General features: G+C 49.2%; 2 protein-coding genes across 2 annotated transcripts in view; one reads left to right on the plus strand and one right to left on the minus strand.

The window, feature by feature from the left end:
• The first annotated feature begins 172 nt into the window (after window positions 1-172).
• Window positions 173-2,163, plus strand: Mmp24os (MMP24 opposite strand). The gene has a single exon (XM_063248464.1). It carries the CDS (start codon window positions 721-723, stop codon window positions 886-888), a length of 168 nt encoding a protein of 55 aa, XP_063104534.1. The 5' UTR covers window positions 173-720; the 3' UTR covers window positions 889-2,163.
• The window catches only part of Mmp24 (matrix metallopeptidase 24), a 45,426-nt gene continuing 20,390 nt past the window's right edge, over window positions 1,534-26,569 (minus strand). Inside the window, exons 3-9 of the mRNA XM_063248462.1 lie at window positions 21,755-21,871; window positions 19,261-19,565; window positions 11,872-12,033; window positions 9,396-9,610; window positions 7,579-7,717; window positions 5,886-6,152; window positions 1,534-4,162 (exon numbers count right to left, since the gene is read on the minus strand). Coding sequence (XP_063104532.1) covers window positions 3,825-4,162; window positions 5,886-6,152; window positions 7,579-7,717; window positions 9,396-9,610; window positions 11,872-12,033; window positions 19,261-19,565; window positions 21,755-21,871 — 1,543 coding nt within the window. The 3' untranslated portion in view covers window positions 1,534-3,824. The remainder of the gene's footprint in view (window positions 4,163-5,885; window positions 6,153-7,578; window positions 7,718-9,395; window positions 9,611-11,871; window positions 12,034-19,260; window positions 19,566-21,754; window positions 21,872-26,569) is intronic.

A 26,569-nucleotide genomic window follows, 5' to 3' on the forward strand; every position in this document is an offset into this window, starting at 1 on the left:
CTGTGCCATACCCTCTCCCATTGTTAAGGACTTTGGGAAGGCTGTCAGAGAGAGACATACACACAGCCTTCTCTGTCATCCATAGGAGGCTTCATCCCTGCCCAAAAGAAGCATTACCCTGGGGCTGGGGATTTAGCTCAGAGGCATAAGCTCCTGCCTTGGAAGCAGGCAGTCACGAGTTTGATCCCTGGTACTGATTAAAAAAAAAAAAAATCAAAAAAAAAAGAAGCACTCCCCTCTGTTCTCACAGATTCCACTGATCTTGTTTTGATCATCTGTGCTCTCCATGAGAGACGTGGTCCACCTTTTACATCCCACCTCGAAATGCGCCTGTCCTTTTTGACCTATGTTGGATGGAGGTGGCTGCCCTTGCCCCCAAGCCCCTTGCCTAGGTAGCTAAGCGCAGGGGAAGCCTTTGGCAGGTCGAAGCTGTTGAGCAAGCTGCAGGCTGGATAAGGCGGAGCCTCGGCCGTAGGGGCGGGGCCGAGTGCTGTGCTTGTGGCCCCACCCGGCGCTGAGCTGTTTCCACCCTGGAGGAGGTCGATGACGTGAGTACGTCGTGACGTTGCTACGCAGGGACCGCTAGGCAGCGCCAGTTCCTGCTGAGTGGTGGGGTTCGGCTGCTCGTCCTAGCTGCGTGAGGAGAGGTTGTAGTTGGATGTACGGGAAGCTGTGAGCAGGTGCTGGCGGCGCGAACCTGACGACCTTGTTACGCAGACCATGGGCGCTCAGTTGAGTGGCAGTCCGGGTACCCCCGAACCGGCGCAGCCAGATCCCTCGGAACCAGCCCCTCCTGACCAGCCCCAGCCTGGGCAGGAGCCTGATCCCGACCCTTGGGGGCCACTGGACGACGTGCGCTTCCTCATCGCCTGCACTTCCTGGTACTGACACTGACACTGCCACTTGGGAGACTGCCGAGCTGCCTCTCCGTCCTTGCATCGTTGGGCTGGTCAGCCTCTTCCTGCAAACCCGTGTCTCTTCCCGAACCTCGCAGACAGGCAGAGAACCCGAAGAGATCGGCCAGGCCAGCAACCAAAGCCAGCTCTGACCGTGTTCAACCCCAGTCCTCTCTTGAGGGCAGCCTTCCCTGAACCAGAACCAGGCCAGGCCTTGTGGTAAGACCCTATGGCTGCTGACCTCCCGGCCTGTCGGACCCTTATTGCTAGAACTGAGCCCCTTCCTGCGACCCAGGTTATGGCATTGTGTGTTCTGAGCTCAGAAAAATATTTGCCTGTGAGATTTCCTGTATTTTTTTTTTTGCATTATCAATTCTTTTATTGAACCACTGATATTTGCAGCGTTACAGTGCATACTAAAGTGGTATCTGCAGGAGACTAACCAGCTGAAAACAAGGACCCAGACTCTTCATAAGGGAGTTTGTCCCCACCGTTTTTGGAAAGGGAGGATGTCTGATCGCTAATCTAGCAGACTATGTTTGGGGCAGTTCTGAAATGCCACAGAGACCCTGAAGCTTTGTAAGGCCACTTCTTAGAAGCTAATCTTTTCCCCAAGCCCCAGAAAATTGACACGCTCTGTCTTTCTGTTTTATTTAGAAATGATTTAAAAAACATTATACAAAGGCTGATCAGTTTAAAATGTGACCGACACTGAAATGCTGTGATATCCCCCAGGCTGAGGGAAAGCTGGGCTCTCAGGCCACCAGTGCTTTGTCCCTCTGTCTGACTGCCCTGTCCTGGGGTGATGAACATGACCAGAAGCAGGAGAATCCAAGAATGGAAGCCTCCAGGCTGAGCCCTCTCTGGGCCTGGCCTGGCATGCCTCACATCTGCAGTCTGGCTGCCTGCCTCCACTGTCTGCTCTTTCTCAGCTGGCCTTGTAGTACCAGGAGCCAATAGGAGCCTGGGAGGTGGGAGCCTAGAGCTTTCAGGAAGTGAGAGCACCAACCTGAGGAGTGGAGAAGGGCCAGGTAGGGGTTGGGGAAGGGAAGCCAGGAAGAGATAGATAGAGCTCAGACCTCACAGGGGTCCACAGATGGAGACACAAGACCCAGCCAACCCTGTGGATGGCCCTGGCAAGTAACAGAACCTCTCCACGCTTCATCTGAGGGAATGATGAGTGTAGCCCTCAACCTCCCAGGGCCTACATGATTTTCATATGAGTTGGACAGGTGTGAGCTAATAAAGTGCTTTGCAAAGTATAAAACACTGTACAAACCTATGAATCACTAATATCTCCGCAGTTGTTCCCAGCCTGCCCCAGGGAGCCTGCCCTTGGCCAAAAAAGAAAAAACAAGATGATGATGACAGGGTACACAGTGGACCCACATAGGTGCCTCTGGCACCATAGATTTAACTTAGGACAGTTCACAGGGTAGCAAGAGTCTCTGTTTGTGCTACAGGGTAAGTCAACCCAAAGCCCAGAGGCCACAGGGTGGGAGCAAGGCCCATGTGGGCTCAGTGGGCAGGAATGGCATCTGAGACCCTGCCAGCACCCAAAAGACTGTTCGACACTGCTTTTTGGTGGAGAGCCAGTGAATGTCCCTGCAACCCTTGGTCTTCCCTAGAGCTCCTTAATGACAAGCTACTGTCTGCTGAGCTGAAGCAATGAAAGCTGAGCCCTGTGAACTCCTGGCAGAAGTGAACAATTGGCCCGAGAAAGGGAGGCCTCTAGGCTTGGAGCTGCTACCAGTTGGAGATGCCCTTTTCCTAAGAGCAGTACAGAAAGGGGCCAGTGAGCTGGGTTGCCAGGGCTAAGCTCATGGCATAACATTGCTTCCAGGCTGAGACTGAGATGCCTCAGGGTAGCTGGGGGTGTGGATATGAAGACTGCTCTGGGCCCTTTACTCCAAGGCCATGACAGTTGTGCCCCTGAAGCCATTCTGCTTTACCTGACTACTCCACAAGTAATAGGCAAGAGCAGGGCTGGGGACCAGCTTAATGGGGCATTGGAGGGCACTCACAAACTTGGATTGGCCTCCAGAATGGGGTCAACTCTTGCCCCAGCTCTTAAGCAGGGCCACAACTAGTGTTAGATGGCTAGTGTGGCCTTAGGAGCACCTTGGTCCTTACCATCTAGGAGAGGTCCACCATACTGGCCTCATCACCAAGACAGTCATTGCTAACTCACTTAATACCTCAAGCAGCCTTTGCAAAATGGGACTTTAAACAGTAGTGACAAGACATTAAAATATTCACGACGTGACAGCTGAGTCTTTGACAGATCCAGCTGGGCCACAGCCCTGCCTGCAGCATGTGACCCTAAATCCTGGGTCTCAGAGGAGACCTGATAAGTACAGCAGGTTTCTTGAGGGACCTGCTGTGGCCAGCAGGGAGACCCCAGGCTTGTTGTCCACTGTTGGCAGCAGGGATCCTGTAGCCTTGGAGGACAGGACAGGAGGGATGGTGTGGATAGGGGGACATCTGACCAGCAGGTGTTGGCAGAAGGGGACTGGGTCTGGTAGCATCTCCCAGATGGGGGATGAGAGCTAGTGCTGGCTTCCCATGGAGAGTGCTGGGTCCCAGCCAGGACTGGAGCTGTGGTATCATAGATACCACAGGATTCAGTGACCACAGGGACTCCTGGCATAGCCCCTGCCTCCTGGTGTGGCTTAGTATATTCTCTTATGTAGAGAGTATTTTTCCCAGGATAGAAGACTGGCACCTGGGTGCCAGATGCCCTGCTGGGGCCCAGCCCTCACTGTTCCCTGCCCTCAGCCTAGACCAACACACCTACCACTTCGGCTGTATGATCCTGGCCTAAGGCCCTGCTGGCCCCCGTGGGCAGTGGCCAGAGCTGCCCCTCAGACCCTGGTGAGGAAGGGCCTGGCTGGCCAGACCGAGTGGACAGAGAGGGCTCTGGGCTGCTCATACCCACTCCTGGACTGGCCGCTTATAGTAGGTGACAGGCTGAGGGCCTGCTTTGTTCTTGAACTGGAAGATGGTATAGACCAGCACCAGGATGCAGAGGGATAGGATGCAGGGGATAACCACGGCCACAGCATTTACAGAGCCTGGCACGTCATTGATGGTCACCATGATATCCACATCATCCTGGGGCAACCGCCGCTCCTTACGCCGTTCTACCTCCTTCTGGTTGCAGCCCATCCAGTCTCGCAAGATGTTGCGTGGGTACCCTGGCTCCACGCTCAGTTTCTGGTTGTCAAACTTCCAGTAGTCCCGGCCCTTGTAGAAGTAGGTGTAATCTGCAGAAATAAGGTCCACATCACCACTCTCAGACATGTCTCAGCACCCACCCAGGGCCAGTGTGAGGCACAGGGTACTGTGGCCGTGTGCAGGAGGGAGGGTGCAGGGAGCCGCCTGTTGGAATCTTGGAGGTGGGGTGAGTACAGTGCTTGGTTGGATTGCAGAATAAACACACAGCTGTAAAAAGGGACCCTGAGGTCCTGGAGCCACCCACCCATTAGCTCAAAACTGCTGTGAAACCACTGAGAGCTGAAGATGAATCGAGACACAGTTCCTAGCAAGAAAGGACCATTCTCAGGGCAGATGCAGCTCTATCACATTGTGCCCACAGGCTCCCATGTCAGGCCATGCCCCATTTTAAGGGTTGGACAGCACTATTTCCTGCCTGGGCCAACGGGCACAGAGCAGGATTTCTCCTTTTGACAGCAGATAATACCTCTGCAAATCATGGATTTTTTTTTTTTTTTTTTTTTTTTTTTTGCTACCCACGTATCACTTCACAACACAGATTGGGTCTTTGGGACCCTTCTCAGGAAAGGCTGGAAGGAAACAAGTGGGTGAGCGGGCTGGAAAGCTCTGCTAGTCACTCCCTGGAACCCAGCAACAGTCCTAGCAGCAGCTCAGCCAGTCCACAGACAGCAGAGCAACTCACTCAGACACTCATCATTGGCTAGCTCTCCACCCTGGCTGGGACTTTCATTGGTGAAGATCCTTGATGTCACCTGTTTCTGAGGCTTTCCAGAAAGGGGGACCACGTGTGTAAAGCATCTGGCATACAAGACAGTCAACAAATAGCAGCTCCGCCTGTGTTATTCCTGGCTTTTGAAATGGTGATGCCTCCCCAGAGAGCCCTTCCTCACCATGGCCTCTAGTATGGTGTCTTCTGCCTAGTTGCTGTCTCACAGAGTTTATTTCCCTGCTAGCTTTTGTTGCCACCTTACTTGTATTCTGCCACTAGACTGAGAGCTATGCAAGTCTTGTTCGATGCTATATTCCCAGCCTCTCCTATGCAAACTGGTTTCATGGGACAAATCCTACCTTTCAACTGAAACACAGCAACAAGATGATGGTAGCAGCTAAAACTTATATACTGTAGACCGTGTGGAAGGCATTATGCTAAATGCTGTGTGTAATTAATCCTTTTAAAGTCATTATTTTAAAATGCCATTATTATCCCCATTTTATAGATAAGACTCAGAAGCTTCTCTCTCCAGCTCCCTGCCCTCAAACCCTATGTAAGGGCACGTCTGGATCGTTCCTGTCCTTCACTGTTTTTCAGACTTGACTACCTGAGGGACCCTTAAATGACATCTAAAGACCAGTGAGAAATGCTATCTGAAGGAAGGAATTCTTAGGAAAATCTCTCAGCTGTGAGTCATTTCTATAGATGAAACTTGTGACCAGCTAGCTGGTAAGCAAGTTAATGTACTGTGTGAACACGGTCACAGCGGGCAATTTCCTGCTACCAGCTGGTGTTTCTCAAACTTGGATATCTGACAATGTGTTCAGGGCCCTGAGAAACACATAAAATCATCCCCTAAAAGACAAAAAAAAAAAAAAAAAAACCTCGGGAAGGGGCTGGGGATTTAGCTCAGCAGCATAAGCACCTGCCTTGCAAGCAGGCAGTCGTGAGTTTGATCCCCGGTACCAATAAAAAAGGAAAAAGACAAAAAAAAAAAAAAATCATCCCCTACCCCTGCCAGGGTCCAGCCCCTTACGTACACCCTTCCTTGCTGATGAAGGCCCCTTGGGGAGCTTGTGGGATGCCCTTCCACACAGTGATGGGCTTGGGATAGCCAGGATCTGTGGCCCGCCGCTCCTCGCTGTAGCGCCAGTACCGCTCGCCTTTGAAAAAGTAGGTCTTGCCCACGGGCTCCCAGCGCAGAGCTGTGTCGATGCCTTCGCGGGGCAAGCAGCTGCCCAGCTCCCCCAGGCTATGGGGGTACCCGGGTTCTACTGTCACCTCCTTAAACACCCAGTACTTGTCACCTGTGGACAAGAAGAGCCCAGAGTCAGTTTTCCATAGCCATTCAGTGCCAGTGGTTGTGGCTAGAGTCACTGGCCCATCTTTATTCATAAAGCCAGAGTGTCAGCCCCCTTAGCCCGTTGGCTCTGGCAGATCTTGGGGGCAAGAAGCCAGAAGCTAGAAGCCAATCACAGGTCCTGGCAGTAAGCCACCTCTTGACTTTCCTCTGTGATGATCTTAGCCATTCCTGTGATGTCACACACTACCTCCTGCCCCCAACCTGTTACTGGTGTCCAGACACTGATAGCCAGTGGCCCTGGCAGCTCCAAGTAGGCTTCCCAGAACTCACCTGAACCACAGAGGAACTTCCTTCTCATCACCTCTCTGCCTCCTTGGGTCCCAAAGAAAACGATCTAGCACACCGCCACCACCACTACCACACTCATGCTAGGCACACACCCTACCACAGAGCTGCATCCCCAGCCCTTTTTATTTTGTCTGTGGTGCTGGAGCTTAAACCCAGGACCTCCTGCATACTAGGCTGTTCCACCACTGAGTCATATCCCCACCCCCTTTTTATTATTTTATTTTGTCTTGCAAAGTTGATGAAACTGGGTTCGGATTTGTGGTCCTCTTGTCTCAGCCTCTGGAGTTGCTGGGATTATAGGCAAGTGCCACTATATCCAGCCTGGCATCAGTTTTGACCAGTGCTTCATTCCTATCTTAGTATTTGGCCACTCACAAGTTCTTTTAAGTATCCTCACAGCTGTCCCCTGTCCTCTGACTGCACAGCTCTTTTCTGGTTTGGGCTTCAGGATAGTGCTCTCCTTGAATCCAGCAGTTGCCTCCAAAACAACCTCCCCACCTTTGTGCTACTGTATCACCACCTATCCCATGGCTCTGTGCTGTTCAGAAACATGCAGTGGATTTCCAGTGTCAGCCTAATGGGTCCAGATCATAGTCCACCTGGCAACCCAGGCTTTTCAGGATTTGCCTCTGCACACTCCACCACTGCCTTACCTATGTCATTCCATCCTCTACTCTCCTCATCTTTTACTGTCTGTAGCTTACCCCTCTTGGGCCTGGCTATATCAAGATAATCAGCATGAAATAACCTGGCAACCTGGCACAGCGCTGGACCCTGCTAACATGGTGGGCCTGTTAGCTCCCTCTCCTCTCCTTGACCTCCATATGCGACCTCCTCCTTCTGGGCTTTTCCAGAACTTAGGGAACAGCCTTCCCTTGAGTGTTGAGTAGTCTTCCATTGACTGTCCCACCCTTTACTTCATGTGAGTGAAATCTGTCACCCTGCAACCTTCATAAGTACATCCTTTCACCAGTCACTTCCCGACTGCATGCCCACAGCACCCCTTCCAGTTTCGATGGGAAAAGCAGGGTCTCAAAAGGGGCAAGGAAATGCTCCAGGCCTCATGGCACAAGCTGTGTTACCTTTGAAGAAGACAAATCTTCCATCAGCTCTTTCATAGGCTGCATCTATGCGGGCAGGCAGGCCCTTCCAGAACTGTTCAATCTGCATGGGGTAGCCTTCCTGCACCCGGTTATTGCGCAGGCGCCAGAACCAGCGATCCTGGGAAAAAGAGGAGAAAGAGACATGGCAGGCACTGCCTCTGAACCCAGTGATCTCAGCCCTGGGCTCAGGCTCAAACCCAACACCATCCCCTGGGCCCAGCCTTGCAGTCCTTCATGGAGTGTGTCCATCTGCTGCTTCCAACTCTCAGAGGAGGACAGAATGTTTGTGTGAGGCTTCATTTAAGCCTCCTGATGGCTCTCATTGTCTCAGGGATCATAGGACAGCAGATAGTCCTGGTGTGGGAGGTGTGGAAAAACTGGAAAGGAGACTGCCGGGCCCTTGAGTTGCCACAAGAGGGCATCAGAGAGCCAGGCCTCGGGCTGATAAGACGAGTTTCAGAAATGGGAATGAGAAAAATACAGATTTGCCAGGCGAACAGTTCATTTGGGAGGATTCAAAAACATAACAGGGCTGGGGATGCAGCTCAGCAGTGCAGTGCCTGCCTGGTAACTGTGATGTCCTGACTTTGATTTCTGGTACCCCCAAAACAAACAAAAACAACAACAATAAACAAGAAAACTGCAGAAGACAGAACATGAGTCATGAAAAATGGTACAAAAGTGGACGCTTTTTAAGCTGTTTTGCCAGGTACCTCCAGGTCCAGCTTTCTGACCTTGTTTTGACTTTCATGACTCTATTAAATCAATATGAGATGTCCAGAGTCTAAAAACGGGCCAAGTGACATATCTAGAGCCATTCAGTGAAAGGCAGGGCTGAGGCTGATCCACATCACCTGATGTCCAGCACTCGAAGCTTGCTGGAGAGACCTCTACAGTGGAATGGGACAGCCCCTCCTCGCCACCCAGTGTGATGGACACTCTCCCCAGATCCCTTTTGGTGAGGCTATTCCTCTAGTGGCTGAGTGTGTAGCAGCAAGCAGTTTTCAGTTGTTGGCTCCTCTGGGAATGGCCTCAGTTTCAAAGAGATTCTCTCAGAGAATGAAACAAGGAGTATGAAATTCCTGCCATTTGGCGTCCACTATACAATGACCAGTGGGCTAGTCTAGGCCCAGAGCGTCCTGTAGGGTGGCCAGCTCTGCAACAGGCTTATGTTGCTACTCAGCTTCTCCCTCTGCCCTGTCCTGCGTCCTTCCTCCTGTCCATGGTTGTTGATCTCAAAGGTACTCCCTCATCAGAGCCCTTCATTCCAAACTTTCAGTCTGCTCTGAGGACCCAGCCTCCAACAGATGATGCAGGCTGCAACAAATGATCCGGGCAGCCCTTGATTAAAGTGACAGGCACAGGACAGGTGATAAGATATAACCTGATTCATGGTGGTTTCTCAGGCCCCAGCAGGATCTGCTGACCCAGTTCCCCCCAAGCCTGCTATCTTCATGGCCAGCACAAAATTTATTCTTCACATATCCTTTGTTAAAGGAATGACATTCCAGGTTTTAAATGAAAAATTCATGTCCAGATAAAGGCAGTGACTTGCTGGAAGTCACAGACCAGAAGCCATTGCCAGCATTTTCCCCAGCACTAACCCCTGGGTAGGTGTGGCATCACTGTCTTCCCCCTTTGTCTCTTGGAAACAATTTACCCAGCAGCACTAGAAAGAGACCCTGGATCCTGGCCACTGGCCAGCGTCTGTCAAGGCACCTGGGCAGCTTATTTCACAGTAGTTGGAGGAGGAGTGGATGGGAGCCATCTGGGTGGCACCAGTCTGCCAGCCCTACCTTAAACACAAACATCTCGCCTCGGAAGAGGGCCACCGTGTTGAAGTTGCCATCACAGATGTTGGGTTTGGCACCTGGTGCGGATGGCCGGTCCCCCAGGGGGGGCCGAGGGGGCCTGGGTTGGCGTTCGTGCTTCCTTTCAGACGGTGAGTGGATCCTGCGGACTGGGAGCGTGGGGAGGGGTCTCGTGGGCTCCAGAGGCTCAGCTGGGGGTCCTGGGGAGAGGGCTGCATCTCAGAGAAGTGGCCAGCTGTTCCTTACCACCCTTTGCCATTGCCTTGTCATCACCCAGGCAACTCGGGGTCAAGTCTGTCACCCTCCAGTCTCCTTCCCCTCTCCCTGACTTAGCTCCCCCAGTTTTTGAGAAAATAAATGAAAACAGCCACTAAATGGAGATGGTCATCTTTCCACCCCCAAATCTAGTACTTTCTCTTCCACTGCAAGAAGCTGTCCTTTCATATCGTTAGCAACCCACGCCCTCCTTCTCTATGCTCGCCCCACTTTCCCACTCCCCTTCACTTTTCAGCACACTCCAGTACACTTTCTGTCTTATTCCCCACCCAAGCCATTTGCCAAGGTCACCAGCGACCACCATGTTGTAGAATCTGACAGTGATTCAAACTTTCTTTGAGCATATGAATAGGGATTTTTTTTTTGGAGACGGGTCTCACTGCATTTCAGGCTGGCCTGAACTCCCAATGATCCTTCTGCCTCAGCCTCCCAAATGCTGGAATTGCAGGCATGCACCACTACACCTGGCTGGGGTTCTGGATAAGGTGCAAATTATGACTCAGAGGCCTGGGGTGAAGCTAGAGATCTTGCTTGTCTTTGAGGTCATAAGTGATGATAATATTATTAGTCTGAGGCCCCTGTGTTAAGTAGCAAGATCCCAGAAACTTGTCATAAACACAGTCCTCTTTCCAGAGCACAACACTCTCTTGGTTTTCCTTTCTCCTCTAGAACTGTTCCCTCTCAGTCTCCTTGGTGAGGGGTCTGTCTCACCCTACCCTAAAGGTTGGAGTGTCCTAGGGCCTCTTCTCTTCAATCGTTTTTTTGTTTTGTTTTTGAGACAAGGTTTCACCATGAAGCCCAGGTTGGCCACGAACTCAGTGATCCTCCAGCCTCAGCTTTCCTAGTGCTGGAATTACATACACCCTAGTGCTAGGAATGCACCACTGTAATCCGCCTCTCTTCAATCTTAAAATTTTCTCTCATCACTATATTGGTGCCTGTTAAGTTGGACTGCATACTTGGAATTCCTGGGGAGCTTCTAAAACTCTAGGCGCTCAGGAATCACTCCAGACCAACCAAGTCAAATCTCTGATATGAGAGCTAAATATCAGTGTTTTGTGTTTGAATCCCAAGGTGATTCCAAGAGCGGTCAGGTTAAGAGTCCCTACTATGAGTGGCTCATCCCTGCTCATGGCTTTACAAACCCAGTACATCAGAGCTGTCCAATAGGCTGATCCACAGGATGAAAATGTCCTGTGTCTGCAGTGTCCAGTGCAGTAGCCTCCAGCCACATGCATGTGTGGCTATGGTGCTTAAAGTAAATGACTAGTTCTTAATGTGACTAAGGAGCTGAAACTTTAGTTTAAATAATATGCAATTCAATTTCAATAGTCATTTGTGGCTGGTGCCTATTATACTGAAGACTAAAGATCCTAAGTCAGATAGGTAAATTCCATTGGCCCTCCATTACAAAAGCAAGAACCGCTGGTATATTCCTTGACTCTCCTCTCCTTCCCCTCACCCTACATTTGATCAGTCATCAGAGAGTGTCCATTCTGCCTTTGAAATACTGTCTCGTACTTGCCGTCTCCAGCAGCCCCTGCTGCTTCTCCTGTGGAGGTCCAGGGTTCTGAATGAAGCACCTCCTCCAGAGGGAGCCCTGATTCTGTGCTTTAGTGCCTGGGCCTATGCTATGTTGATGAGCATTTATTCAAATAAATGGGTCTTCCCATTTGTACTGATCGACTAGAACAAGAGCTTCACAGGCTAGTGTGGCCTGACCTGGGTGAGAGGCATGGTGCAAGGCCTTTCATATCTTATCAAGATAGCAGTCTCGATTCTCATTTTTTTCTTTTTAAGAATCAATTCTCTGGCTATGATACCTATCACATCATTACTCAGGCATATGTGTGGCTATCCTTGGCTAGTGGGGGTACCCAGGAGAGAGCCCAAGCACCACCCGGCAGAGGGAGAGGATGGAGCATAGGAGGTGAGAGGGGCTCTGAAAGGGAGAAGGTAGAGAAAAGAGAATGATCAGCCTCTCCTCACCTTCGTCCTTCCCAGCTCCTCCCCTAGGTTTCTCAGGTGTGCCAGTAGAAGCCTAGTGAAGGTTGGCACATAGTCACAAACACAACAGCAATGCTGATGGGTGTCAAGGCTTCCACCCCACAGCTACTCTTGACAGGAAGGCAGCTACAACCCAGCCCTGAGGAAGGAGCAGTGGCCCCGCTTCCCCATCACACACCATAGATCTTCTGGATGCCCTGGAGATCATCCTGGGGAAGCTTGAAGTTGTGTGTCTCCATGTACTGGTAGAAGGGTGCCATGATGGCACTGGGATCATTGGAGTGCTCCAGTCCCAGTGCGTGGCCCAGCTCATGCACAGCCACCAGGAAGAGGTCGTTCCCTGTGGAGAGGGACATAGAAGGTATCAGTCAGTCAGTCCACTACTTGGGAAAATACTGAGCATATGCCTTTTGTGCAGAACCCTAGGGATGTATAAAGAAATCAGATACAATCCTTGCTTTCAAGACCCCTTGGTAGGGTGGAGAGAAACAACATGAGTGACATAGCATTCCAGGTGCTTTATTAGATGTCTGTAAGGGTTAAGGGGATTCTGAGGAGAAACCCAGGTTGGCCACGTTTAAATGAAGGTGGAAACTTGGAAGAAGATGCTTAGCAAAAATTCATAAAGGTGAAGTTGAAGTTGAGATTTGAAAGGTAAGAAGTTGGTCAGGAGAGAGGTGGGAGTAGTATTCCTGGCAGAGGAATGTTATAAACAGGTCTAAGGACAAGCAGTTTCATTCCACTTGGCTCTGGAACAAAGCATGAGGGGAGGGCCTGAGGGGGATGAGGTCAGCCAGGCTGGCAAACAGGGCTCCATGATGCCCTGCGAAGGAATTTGGATCGGCTCCGTGGCCAGCTGGGGGTGTAAGCAGGAGTGGAGGTGGAGCGGGGATGAAATCACCCTGCTTGCAGTTGGAGGAAGGATTAGAGGGGGGGCCACTGGGATCATATCTGAAGCCTGTACCAGGGTCCAGGTAGGAAAAGAAAAGGGCCTGAGCCAAGGTAGCAGTGGTGAGGACAACTAGAGAAAGTCCTGCAGGTAGCTGACTGGCATTTAGCTTCAGGAGACCCAGGGCAAGGAGTGCAGGGAAGCTCTCAGTTACCAGCACTACAGCCTTGGAAAAACTGCAGCCACAGGCCAAGTTCAAGGCTAGATTCATTGTGAATGGAAACACAATGCAAGTGCTGGGTGTGAAGCTGAGGTGGTGGCATGACATGGTGGTTATGAGCATCCCTGGAGCGGGCAAGGGCACCTTCATTTCCAGCTCTACCAGCTTTGTGAGCATGGTCAGTGTGTCTGCCCCTTGAGCTTCAGGGTCCCCATTTATAAGACAGGAATTGTCCTTATCTCTAAGATGGCAATGATAAAGTAGTGTGGCCCTGAGTGGCTGCTACTGCTGTTATTCTATAGAGGCTTGGTTTGTGGTACGAGCTCATTGACCGGAAGGAAGCAGAAGACGAGTGGTTCCAGCAACCAGATCTTACAGCCAGCTCTCCTGAGACTCTGTCTTAGGCCTGGGACACAGCAAGGACTGAAGTTGGGGGATTAAGTAATCTCAGTTTTGCTGGGCAGTGCATTGTACAGAGAGTCCTGGGTCCTGCTTGCCCAGCTAGAAACCCCTGTGTGCCCCTTGAACCTGGCCTCTGATCTCCCAGCCCTAGGCGTGTCTCAGCCCCTTTCTACCACATGTAAATCCAGGGAGGCTTTCGTGATCTATCCTGGCCCCAGCATCCTGGCAAAAGTTGCCCCTCCTCTAACCCAGCCAGTGCCCATGAAAATTTGATGGGGGTGGGAGTTGTTTGACCTTTCTGGCTAAGGTCTTGGGAAAAGAGAGCCCTATGGAGCTGGGCATGGTGGTGCATGCCTGTAATCCCAGCACTTGGAAGGCTAAGGCAGGAGGATTGTAGCATGTTCCAGGCCAGCTTGGGCTACAAAGTAAATTCAAGACCATCCTGAACTGCACAGTGAGAATCTGTCTGAAAAAGTAAAAGAAAAAAAAATAGCCCCTCGGGAAGTTTGAGCCTGCCACTCCAATGACATCACCAGTATCTTCAGCAAAGCTGCCTGTGAGCATCAGAAAGGAGGGAGGATGGGCAAAATAAGCATGAGGTTGGCCAAAAGCCTGGGGCTGGCCTTCTGCTAGGAAGGGCAGGCTGGCAGGAGAAGGCCTGGCCGCCTCCAGCTTCTTCCTCAGCTCCTGGTCCGTGTGGCAGTGGGGAAGCGTGAGCTCATCTCTGAGCTCCATCCCAAACAAAGGTGGCTGCTAGAGGCAGCGGAAGGCAGTTCTGTTTCCTGGGGTCTTCCTGGCTCTGTTTCTGGCCTGTTCCTCGACCAGGGACAAGCTATTCAGGGCTTCTGTCTCCTGGCCAGCCTCCTCCCTGAAGGCCATCCACAGGGATCTTAGGGACACAGGGAGCAGGTCTCTTGAGAGCTAGGTAGACCTTCGACCGTTACGCAGCCTGGGCCTGAGTCTGCAGAGAACAGCGGTAGCCTCTGAAAGAAGCGGCTACAAGTTTGGACAAGGGATAAAAGGGAGAGAAGAGCTGGGGAGCTGGCACCCTACTGCACAGAAACCCAAGAAAGCTTTGGGAAGGAAAGGGAAAGTGAGAGGCAGGAGAAATCTTTGAGCTTGCGAGGAGAAAGCAGAGGTACAAAGAAGAATCCAGTTATAAAGACCCCAGTGCCTCATGTGTAGGAGATTCTTAGGGTCTCATTCCCTAAGAAGGCAAGAGGCAGGAAGCAGAGGCAGGATCCAGAGTGGTCAGGCCTGTGTTCTCTGGCAGCCAGACAGCTTGGCTTTAAATCCCAGCTCTGTCGTGTCCTGGCAGTCTGACATTTTAAGTCTCTTCCTCTGGAGAATGAAGGGGATGATAGTGCCTTCTTTATAAGAATTGGGGTGAAGGTTAACAGCACAAGCTACGGAACGCTCCTGGTATAAAAGCAGCACTATTAATTAGCAGGGTCATGGTGAGCTGTGTCAGGACCCGCGTTCCCAGGAGGGGTGCTCTGGGAGTCCCGGGCCATCTTAGTGCGGTCTGCTTAGCTACCAGAGAGCCCCTTGTCTCTGCTTCATTTTTTCTTAGGACCTCTTTATTTGGTAAGTGCTGTCTCCTTCATTCCCCTAACCCCCAAAAGGCATTTCCCTTCACCTCTCTTCTCTTGCCAGTGCTGCCCGTCACACGGACACCCTTGCTTCCTTCGAAGTCGAATCCCATGCCTCTCTCCCGGGAAGCCTGCCTGGAGTCCCTAGCTGGCCCAAGGGCTGCTTCTTGCACACTGCCGGCATTTCCTCCAGAGCGTCTTTAGGCGTTGGCCATTTTCCAGCCTGCATTGCTAGAGCACACTCAGGATTGTGAGCATCCTGGGGGCAAACTCTGAGTTTGATGCACCCAGGATGGAACAACTCAGTGTTTTTCTAAATGTGGTTCTTGGGCCACCGCAACAAAATCCCCTCCTCAGGGCAGGGCACTATTAAAGATAGTTTTAGAGACCTCCCATGTTTACCAGCTACATGAATTTCTTAACCCTTGGCAGAACTTCACTTTCCTTATCTGTAAAATGGAGCTTACAATCCCTGCCTCCCAGGTGCAGGCAGAGTTGGTGACATAAGTGGGGAAGGGCTCTGTCCTGTGAAGCAGAGGATGGGCAGGACAGTTCCGGACCTGTCGCCTTTCCCTATGCAGGAGCAGCGGCGGGCTGGGCTCCCTCACCAGCACAGTGCTAACTTCACCAGTTGACTCATTTGAAAGAAATGAGAGCAGAAGTTTCTGGAGGCAGCCCCAGAAAGAGACTCAAAAGGTGTAGCGAGCCGGCCAGCTCCTCCACAGACCCCACCATGAGAACCACCTTGCCACCCAGTGCTCTTCCAGGGGAGGATTCTGATTTAGGAGGTTTGGGTTGGGATGTCAACAACTCTTTCTCCCCACTTCCTCCTCCTCTTCCTTCTCCTTGTTCCACAGGTTATATAATAGCAGGGTCAGCCTGACACAAGTACACAAGTATTGGACCTTAACATCGCTAAAAGTAGGACAGTGTGTACATTCTATGTACATACGGTAAGTGGAAGTACCAGAACCACTGAGGAAAGAGTCCTCCTGAAAAGATGAACCTGATCTAGTCATGCTGTGGATCTGATTACTAGTATTTAAGCATTGTGGGGATCAGGCACAGATTTAAAAAGCCTGGGGCCATTCAAGGCCCTCAGCTCCATCCATTCCCCTCCCCAAAGCAAACCTACACCCAGTCAAGCCAAATGATTACACTCAGGACACATGGCCCAGTTTCTCCAATACAAGAGGAAATGCATATAGATGCCTGTGACTGTTAAGTTGCAAAAGCTTTAAGTTAGTCCTATGTGATATGTGTATCTTGTTTAGATCCTGATTAAATCAAACAACTGTAAAATACATGTTGAAGTAATTTGGGAAAGGGAACACAAAGTGGATTCAATTTTAAGAGCTGTTAGTTTTGTTGGTTTGAAAATGGTTTTGTGGTTATGTTAAAAACAGGTCTTTATCTGAGAAGTATATACCAAGGTATTTACAGGTGTAGTGATATCACATATGAGATTTCCTTTAAAATACATCAGCGGGGGCTGGGGATTTAGCGTAGTGGTGTAAGCACCTACCTGGCAAGCACTAGGTTGTGAGTTCCCAGCACAAAAAAAAAAAAGAAAAAAGAAAATCCAAAAAACCAAAACCAACCAACCAAACACATCAGTAGGGGCTGGGGATTTAGCTGAGCAGCATAAGCACCTGCCTTGCAAGCATGCAGTTGTGAGTTCCATCCCTGGTACCGATAAAAAAGAAAAAAACAAACACATCAGTAAAAAAATAAAAGTGGAAGGGGATAAATGAAATAGGAGTGACACAGTGTTAATCACTGAAGCAGGTAATCAGTACCTGGGGATCATAATCATTCTCCCTCCTTTGTGAGTTTGAAATTTCCCATAATGAAAGCTTAGAAAAAAGAAGGAAGCCAGCAACCAAAAGGTTCCCAGGAGAACCTACTTCCTCTCTTGCTGAGTTGGTGTGGAAATTAAACTAGATAATATATCGATGCTCAGTAAACCTTGGTTCCTTTCCTCTCTCCAAAACTCATCCTGGGCGTGTTTACCAGCTCACTAGCCAGGCGTCTGTTGCAGTTGTCATGAGGTGTAGCTGGTTTGTTGTGCCTGGTTTTCCAAAGCAAACGCCTAACTCCTGTCCAAAGAAGACATTAGCTATCGTGGGATTTCTGTCAGAATGGGGAGTTTTTCATCTCAGATGGGATGGCGCGGGTGGGAGGTGTGCTGGGATGATGCCCATCACAGGCCTGGGTTCTGCTCATGCACACCACCAGTTCTTAGGATTTGGGGGCTGAACCCAACAAGTTCAAGCAGAAGTTAGTGTGGGAGCGCAACCCCCAGTGCTGGGCAGAAGGGGTGCAGAAGACAGGAATGTCTCTCCAGCACCTTCTTTGGAAAGAAGCTTTTGAAAACCTACTTGTCTCTGTCAGGGCTACAACTGAATCCTTATCGGCTAAAAGTTCCTGGCACAAAATGTTGGTTCTCTCCTCATCACGTCTTATCAGTTCGCACAGACAACCATTTGTTGACACCAATCAAAACATAAATATGAGATAAAGAATCGGTAAACACAAAGGCAGGAAACATGTCCAGGACCTAGGGGACATATATCAGGGCAGAGGAAATGGAGCTGCCTAGGGAAGTGGGCAAGTACGTTTCACAGTTTTGTAGGTCTGCTAGGCTGAGGTATGGCCGAACTATCCCCTGAACCAACCTTTCACAGAAAAGCCGAGGCGTACCAGCCCTTGGCCAGCACTGTGATTTGGAGTGTTCTCAAGGACTGATCCCTCACCTGCAGGCAGCAGACGTGGCCTCTAAGGAAACGAGCCTGGAAGAGTTTGCTAACATCCTAAAGCAGCAGAAAAAGATGCCTACTGTTTCCCAAACTTGCTTAAGCTTAAGAATCAGGCTCCCCAGGGCCAGGGCCTGGACCCCATGTTTCTAACAAAACCCTCAGTTGGTTCTTATGCTCAGGCATATTAGGGTGACCCCAGGAATGAAGACAGTGGGTACAAGGTGACAGAACACCTGCATCATATGCACCACGGGAATGCCACATGCGGCCTCCAGACCCAGAGAATCACAATAGCAAGAGGGTAGGAGCCTGGATCCTGGAATCTGTGTTCTTGAAAACAGTTTCTAGGCAATTCTACAGTTTGCAATCCCTAAAAGCTTAACATGATGGCGAAGAGTGTGGGCTCTAGGCTCATAATACTCAGATTCAAATTATTTTACCATTCACTAATTATGGAACCTTAGATAGGTTAATGGTGCTTGATGCCTCAGTATACCTATCTGTGAAGTGGGGAAATAATATTTATCTCTGACATAATGTGTAGAAACCACTTGGTATAGCCTTAGAACATTAACATACCCATTAACTGTTATCTGTTATAAGCTAAAAAGTCAAACTCTCTGTCCCTCTTTCCTCCAGACCACCACTGCCTTGTCTTGGGATCTCTGCTGCAGCCTTCAGTAGAGTCTACCATATGGCAGGCCCACTCTTGTCCACATCTGTCTCTGGACCTCTGGAGGGCAGAGACCATGTCTTTTTTTTTCTCTCTCTTTTCCCTTTTAACATTTCCATCCCTGACCCTCTATGTTTTAATAGGGTTTTTTTTTTTTGTTTGTTTGTTTTTTTTTTTTTTTTTGGTATCAGGGATCCAACTCTCGACCTCATGCTTACAAGGCAGGTGCTTATGCCGCTGAGCTAAATTCCTGGCCCACCTGCCCCTCTATCTTTGTAGGACTTTGTATGATGCCACCTTAGAGTTGGAGAGGACTTTGGAGGTCACCTAAAACAGCTCCTGTGTTACACACTAAGAGGTTGAAGGGGAGTTGTACCTAGTCACATAGTTAAACAGCTGAACTAGAGTTTGGACCTTGGTGATGCCACCTACGAGCTATGCCTTTTGGGTGCTGACATCTGTCTTATAAGTGGACGTAATGACTGTATCCTTGCATACTTACTAAGCAAGTACATCGTGAGTAAAACATGTGTGAGGAGCCCTGTGGAACCTGAAGGGTATTGTTACTATGACTGTACGATATTGACTCCGGCTCCATGTATATTCAGTGAATCTTAGTGATACAGGACAAGTTATGCAAGGATACTAAAGTACTTATGGCTTCTGTTAAGATTGACCGTGTAGCCAGAGCCTATCACTTTCAGAGCCCATGACTGATTCAGCTTCGATGCCTTTTTACCTTTTCTCAGTTCTGACACATCATTTACCTTCTTGTTCACAGCCTAACCCTACCTCAGCACAGTTAGATCCTCTCCTAAGGGATCCGGCTGGTATGGTCCTGGCCTTGGCATGTCAAGTGTTGACTGCTGTCAGAGACCACAGTTCCCATCCTCTTAGGTTCCTTAGTTCTTGGACCAGAAGCTTCACAAGGCAGGGAACTCATCGTGGTGTTCTCCAAGCTCTTCCTCAAGGTTCTTTCCCTGATAACTGAGCAACCCAGGACTGACCCCCTCCATCCCCTCATGGCCTTACCATCATGGTTGGCGTTTCCTAGTGTCCATGGCTCATCTGAGTCAAAGTGAGTATCTCCTCCAATTCCTGGGCCAGGGAAGTAGGCATGGGCCAGGAATCCCCCTTCCCCATCAAATGGGGAGCTGTCACCATGAAAACCAGAAGCAAAGAAGATCATGATGTCTGCCTCCTTCCGGTCACTTTTGATTTCATGGTATGGGACGTCTTCAAAGGTCAGGGGGGTCACCTTCTGCCATACATCAAAAGCCTGGCGAATAGCTTTCCGTGTGTCGAGCTCACCCACCTTTGGGGTGTAGTTGTGAATGCTGGCGAGAGAGGGGAGGATAATTAGGGAGGAACAGAAAGCCAGAGACTAGCAAAGCTAAGAGGGACATCAGAGATGATATGGCCCAGTGGACCCCCCATTTTGAGGTCTAGGATTCTGCCAAGTTGCCCCAGCAGTGACAGAAGGGGCTGAGTAGGCAGGCAGCCCTTTGGATTCCATCCTTGCCTCATCAAAATGGCTTTGTTTTAATCAGTGTTTTTATCTCTCACAAAGTTTGTGTTGAATAAAGGATTCTACCCCAATGTATATTAAAAATGTATTGGTAGACAGCATCTTCTGCATTTAAAGTTTTTCTCCCAATACATAGAATATATACATTTATAAAAGTTAGGCGCTGGGGATTTAGCTCAGCGGCATAAGCACCTGCCTTGCAAGCAGGCAGCCGTGAGTTCAATCCCTGGTACCGGAAAAAGACAAAAAAAAAAAAAAAAAAAAAAAAAAAAACTATAAAAGTTATAAAAATAAATTTGGTAGAGTGCTTACCTAGAATGTTTGATTCCCAGCACTGAAAAAAGAATTGGGGAGTGTTGGCACACACCTATAATCCCAGCACTTGGCTTAGGCCTTGGAATGTCCATTCCTCCCCATCAAGCGTCCCTGACTCACTGGAGTGAGGGAGGGGTTTGGAGGTCAGAGGCTATCACAGGTTACTGATGGTGCAGGGCACCAAGGCCTACGGCTAAGGCATGAAGATTGCAAGTTTGAGTCCTGCTTGGACAACTTAGTGAGACCCTGTCTCAAAATGAAAAAGAGTGCTGGGAATATAACTTAGTGAAAAAGTACTGGATTCAATCCCTCATACCTCAAAAAACTATTCAAACAGCAGAGGTGAGTTTAAGTGAAAAGTCCTTAAATTTTTTGGGGGGTACAAACTATTGTTTGTCTACCTAGAAGCTGATATAGGGCAGTATCTGATTTAATCCATCATGAGTTTAGCTCTTTAAGGTTATCATATCCACACCACATTGTTCTCCCCAAAAGCACATCAGTACCTGTGGCTGCTCTGCCCTATGAATGTCTGGGGCATGAATTTTTCCACCCATTCCACAAGCAAGGAGGGGGAGCCCCAGAGAAGTTGAGCAATAGATATTAAGGTCAGAGTTGGCCTAGAAAGCAGTTATTTTTCTTGATTTACTCTGTTGTTTCAGGAGACCCAGGTCTGGGCAGTTTCTAAGTCAGCTTCCTTTTAAGTTTGGACTGCTGGAAAAAAATCTTGTTCTGATCTCTATAGCTTGTCAGTAGACAGTCCTTTGTTTAACTCCAATAACTCCTGGCTTAGGTCTTACCCCTGCACCTAGCAACTCTACCTGAGATGAAATTAGGGCTTTGAGAGGTGCCAGCCAGGGCCCACCTAAACCTGCCCTATGCTAGGGCCTTGCCCCATTTGAGTTCTTGTGTCTGAGTCTGCTTTGATAAATTCCATCACCCATGCTCTCAGTCTGTTAGTCAGACTTAGAGACTCTACCTTGAGTCCCCCAGATAGTCAAGGAATAACAGTGTTATAATTCAGCTCCCTGTTCTTTACACTTCTTAAGAAACAACTTGACTGGTGTGGTGGTGCATACTTATAATTCCAGTACTGAGGGAGGCTGAGGCAGGAGAATCACATGTTCAAGTTTAGCCTGGGAAACTTAGGGAGAAAATGAAAAATACAAAGCACTTGGAATGTAGGTTAACGGTAGAGTAACCCTAGGTTCCCTAGTCCTAAAAGAGAATAAAAAAAAAGAAAGAAAGAAAGAAAGAAAAGAAAAAAGAGAGCAAGGCCAAATAAGCTAGAATTCTGTTAAAAATCTTGGGTGAGATCTATCAGGGTGATTTTGGTGAGGAGGGGCCCCAGATCAGGGGCAGTGGGGTTCAGCCAGCACTGATTGGGAGAATGAGTCCTGTCCTGGGCCTTTACCACAGCTGGAAGTTACTCAACTGTCTCAAACTCCATTTGCTTAACAAAACCATAAGCATCCATCTGGGCGGAACACAACTAAAAGGTCCTGATCAACCTGATGCGGGAGCCATCCTTTATGGGAGCCACGAGGAAGACCCAGGCACAGACTCCCGGTGCTGGCCCTCATCCTGACCTCCAAACCCACCTGCTGTGGAGCCTCTGAGGTCGGACAGGAAAACAGAGTGAGTGTGGGGCAAAGCCAGGTGGGGAGAAAGGAGTCAGAGCACCTGTAGGTGATGTGTTTTTGCCTCCACTTCTGTCCAGTCAGGGCATAGCGCTTGTTCCTCCGCCTTCGGCTCAAGTGGGGGTGATCAGGGACACCACATCGGGGTTTCTTCATCCACCTGGGCAGAGAGAGGATGCACACAAACACACACGGATATGTATTGTGGTCCCTGAACACACGAGGAAGGCATCACATAGTGCCCAGTCCACGTCCGAATGGCAGCGTGCATTTTCAGCATAGACACTGGGGCCTCCTGGCTTTGATGGCTCCTAACAGGAACTTGAACGACTGGCTCATTCATTCATTCATTTGCAATCAAATATGAAGAAACATTGTTGAATCAGGTAGGGGAATCAGCTGGGCGTGGTGATGTATGTCTGTGATCCCAGCTCTGGGAAGGCTGAGGCAAGAGGATCACCAGGAGTTCGAGGGCAGCTTAGGCTACATAGTGAGTTCAAGGCTTTTCTGAACTGTATACCCTGAGAGACCCTGCAGAGAGAGAGAGACAGATGGAGAAAGAGAGAGAGAGAGACAAAGAGAGACACAGACAGACAGACAGAGAGACAGAGACAGAGAGAGACAGAGACAGAGACACAGAGAGAGACAGACAGAGAGACAGACAGAGAGAGAGACAGACAGACAGAGAGAGACAGAGAGACAGAGACAGAGAGAGAGACAGAGAGGAGACAGAGACAGAGACAGAGAGGAGACAGAGGACAGAGGAATCAGGAGACCTGGCTTGTTAAGTTCCAGCTTTACACCAATCTAGGACCCCGTGTAAGTGACAGAATGAACATGGACCTCGGGTCCCTCATCTGCAGCATGAGAATTAGAGTTCCTGCTGCTCTTGGACTGCAGAGACTCTCAGGGAGGAGTATATGTGAGCGTGCTCTGTAACTGCTAAGAGCCTGCAGCACTTCGTGGTGAGTTCTCAAACACCTAGAGTAAAATCCCAACTCCTCACTGGGCCTTCAAGACCCTGCCTGACCTAGCCCCTGGCTACCTGTCCAAAGCTTATCACCCTTCTAAATACTATGCTTCCTACTGTTCCTTTAATGTTCTGAGCCCCTTCTCATTCTTTTTTTTAGGCTTATTTTTGAGACAGGGTCTCTCTAGGTGGTACATGGTGGCCTTGAGCTCACTGTGCAGTCTAGGCTGGCTTTGAGCTTGAGGTGATCCTCCTGCCTCAGCCTCCTGAGTGCTGGAATTACAGTTGTGCTCCTGCACACCCAGCTTCACTCAAAGGTTTTTGTGTTTTCTGCCCCTCTTATTTACTTCCCCGCTCTGTGATTTTTCTCCTTTATATCATTAAGGTGTCTGCCCTGAGAGGACTTGCCCGTCTATCCTGTTCCTTTAATGTTCTGAGCCCCCTGTCCCACTGTTGTCTGCTTGTTTTAGTTAATTTATGTGCATAGCATTCCTCATTCTCTGTCACTATAGGTCTGTTGATTATTTGTCTCTCTCACCAAATCTGAGCTCCATTAAGATAGGAGCATAGCCTGTATCCCAAGGACTGGCTCAGTGTCTATCACAAAATGGGTTCAATAATGATTTGTTGACTGATTAATGAATGACTCAGATTCTCCGATGGTAGAATGGAAGATAGAAGATTCCCTTTCACTGTGTGTTCAAGAAATGGCTAAACAATAGGACCTGCAACATAATTATTTGCAGCAAAGTATGTTGTACTTTGATTTTAATCTGTTGCTTCTAATAAATGGTGACTTTAAGGGCGGAGATTTAGCTCAGTGGCAAAAGTGCCTGCCTGGCAAGTGCAAGGTCATGAGTTTGATCTCCAGTACCAAAATAGGTAAACAAAATAAAAGGTGACTTCTTTGAGGACAGGAACCATGCTCATACTCATTGTTTTATCTCTGGAAGCTTCCCCAGTGCATGCAAGTGAATCCTGGTAACGGTGACCAGGTGGGGTTATATGAGGCGGCAGTAAGCCTGTAACATCACTGAGATTTTTTTTGTTTGTTTGTTTTTGTTTTGTCTTTTTGAGACAGGGTCTTGCTATGCAGTTCAGGCTGGCCTTGGGCTTACTTTGTAGCACAGGCTGGTCTTGAACTTGCAATGATCCTCCTGCCTCAGCCTCCTCAGGTACCATCATTGGGTTTTAAGAAAAAGGTGCTAGTGTAGGAGAATTACAAGGTCATGCCTGACTGGGGCCTAGGCCGTTCTGCATTTTCTGTTTCCGTGCAGGTCTGATGACCAGCCCATGAAACCATAGCTCAGTGTGGCTAGGACGGAAAACAGTCTGACCTCATTTGCAGCTGTTAAAAGCAGTGTGGAGAAAAGAAGGAAGTTATTTTAACCAAATATTAAGTCTCTTGAGGGAATTAGCTGAGTCTTATTCATCTTTGTGTGCTCCATGTTGCCTTGAGAATGACCCCTAACTACAAACCAATAATAAATGACACAATAGCAATGCCTCAATTGAGTCATTTATCATTTTCACAGTGAGCATAATCTTTTTTTTTTTTTTTTTTTTTGTCTTTTTTCCTTTTTATCGGTACTGGGGATCAAACTCACGACTGCCTGCTTGCAAGAAAGGCGCTTATGCCGCTGAGCTAAATCCCCAGCCCCAGTGTGTATAATCTTTTAGAATATTTGATTCTTAAAACAGCCCTGTGAGGAAATCGGAAATTATTATTCCCATTTTCTTGACGAAGGAAAAGATATATAAATCCAGTCATTTACAAAGTGGAAAAGACAGTGAGGGGAGTGGAACTGAGCTGAGTTAATAAGTAAACTACGGAACAATGCAATGTAACCAGTGAAGGCTGGAGCTTCTATTTTTCTCACAGTGCTTATCACAAGGCTGAATTAGTGGACAAATGGATGTGTCACATTTCCCAAGGCAGACATTAAAAAAATAGTACTTGAAATTGTAACTCCAGCTTTCCTTCACTAAAAATTCCTGGGAAGACAACCAAGAGCTGTCTCTGCTATTGCTAAGTTTGACCTGGACCAGCACTCGGGAGGCTGAGGCAGGAGGATCATTGCAAGTTCAAGACCAGCCTGGGCTACAAAGTAAGCTCAAGGCCAGCCTGAACTGCATAGCGAGACTCTGTCCCAAAAACACAAAAAAGGGAAAAAAAGTTTAATTTGGGAGGACCACCAGGGAAGAGACAGGCCCAGAGAAGGGCAACAATGGCCCTCGGTCAGAGTTAGAACAGGAACTCAGGTCTCTGAATTCCCCACTCAGGTCTTGGACTAAGCGTGAGCAGCTCCCTCCTTCCTGTATTTCCAAAACCCTGCTCCCCCACCTTCCTACATGTCGTTACAGGCAGACCTGCAAGCGGGAAATGCCAGCCTGTGCCCTCAGATTCTTCCCCCTGCCTCCCTTTCTCCTCCACCTGCCATGCTCTGAACTTTGTCCAGCAGTCCTGGGGTGTCGGGAATGAAGTAAAAGCCAGGGCCAGGTGGTGCCTCACATCAGGGCTCCTGGCCCAGCGTATGCTGCCAAGAGGGCTGCGCCGTGGTCACGCCCTTAACGGCCAGCTACTCAGCTCAGGAGGGCGGCCACAGCGCGGCCAGTCCACTCATGACACTGAATGCACTATCTCAGGATTTCACAGTCCAGAAATCCTAGGATGCGAGAGGTTTGGGCAGATTTTTACAATCGTAAAACCCCAAGTTTTAAAAGCTTAGAAACTTAGAATAACAGCAACCAAATTTGAAAGCCAAATTCCAATGTGCAATGGATGTGCTGAGACCCAGAGATGATTCTGTCATGGAGCGATTTACCCACGGGCTGAACTGGAGCTTAAGCCACAGTTGGGTGCATCTCCTCTTCTGTCTCTGCCAACCCCCTGCATGTGTACCCAGCCCTGCCACCTGCTCTCTGCTGAGCTCAGGCTGCCACCCCTTTGCACAGCCTTCGGAACCCACTTCAGATCGTTTCCATGCCCTCATAGCTATTTCTTTCCTTTCTTTTTGAAAGTGTGTGGTGCTGGGGATTGAACCTAGGGCTTTGTGCATGCTAAGTAGGCGGAAGCCCTCCTTGGTATTCCTTAAGTCGATTGAAGCATGCTCAGCTGTCTCCCATCTTAAACAAACAACCAACAATCAAAGCTTTATCTCTGGGCCGGGGATGTAGCTCAGTGGCATAAGCACCTGCCTGGTGAGCACAGGGTCACCCCGAGTTTGATCCATGGTGCTAAAAAAAACCCAACAACTTCATTTTGAACACCATTCTGAGGTGTTATTTTTAGGAGGGGTTGTTTGGTTTTTTGAGACAGGGTATCACTGTGTTATGTTGTTTAGTCTGGCCTTGTACTCACTATGTATCTCAGGCTGGCCTTGAACTGGCAGTGATCCTCCTGCCTCAGGCTTGGGGCAGCTGGGTTTACAGATGCGGACCACCATGCCCAGCTCTACTGGGACTGTTGACAACCTCTGTGTTACTGAACCCACAAGATGGCTTCCCGTCACTGTCCTATTAGACCACTCTGTAGCAGTCAGGGCTCCCTCCACCTCTCCTGTCACTCCTAGGCCAGCTTTGTGCGGCTCTGTCCCTAAACCTCTTCTCTGCCTTCTCTTTATGCTTTCTCTGTGTGATTGCAGCCAACCTCATGGATTGATGTGCTCACTTCTGCCTCCAAAGTAGCTCCCTGAAGCTCCGTTTGCTTCTATGTTTTAGGCTGGTCAGATGTGTGGCCAGATGACTGTGTTTTTTATTAAACAGTGTGAGCTTCCAGAGGTCAAGATGCCAGGGTAAGCAGCATTCCTGGAGCATGCAGGCAGTCAGCAGGTATTTTGTTTTATTTTTGTGGTGCTAGGGATTGAATCTAGGGCTTTGTGCTTTGCA

Source organism: Cavia porcellus, unplaced genomic scaffold, assembly GCF_034190915.1.
Source record: "Cavia porcellus strain 051 isolate PalLab524CR breed Dunkin Hartley unplaced genomic scaffold, mCavPor4.1 scaffold_5, whole genome shotgun sequence".
Lineage (NCBI taxonomy): Eukaryota > Metazoa > Chordata > Mammalia > Rodentia > Caviidae > Cavia > Cavia porcellus.

Excerpts from the sequence above, each read along its gene's own strand:
- Mmp24os (XM_063248464.1), top strand. The coding sequence starts at position 721 with ATGGGCGCTCAGTTGAGTGGCAGTCCGGGTACCCCCGAACCGGCGCAG.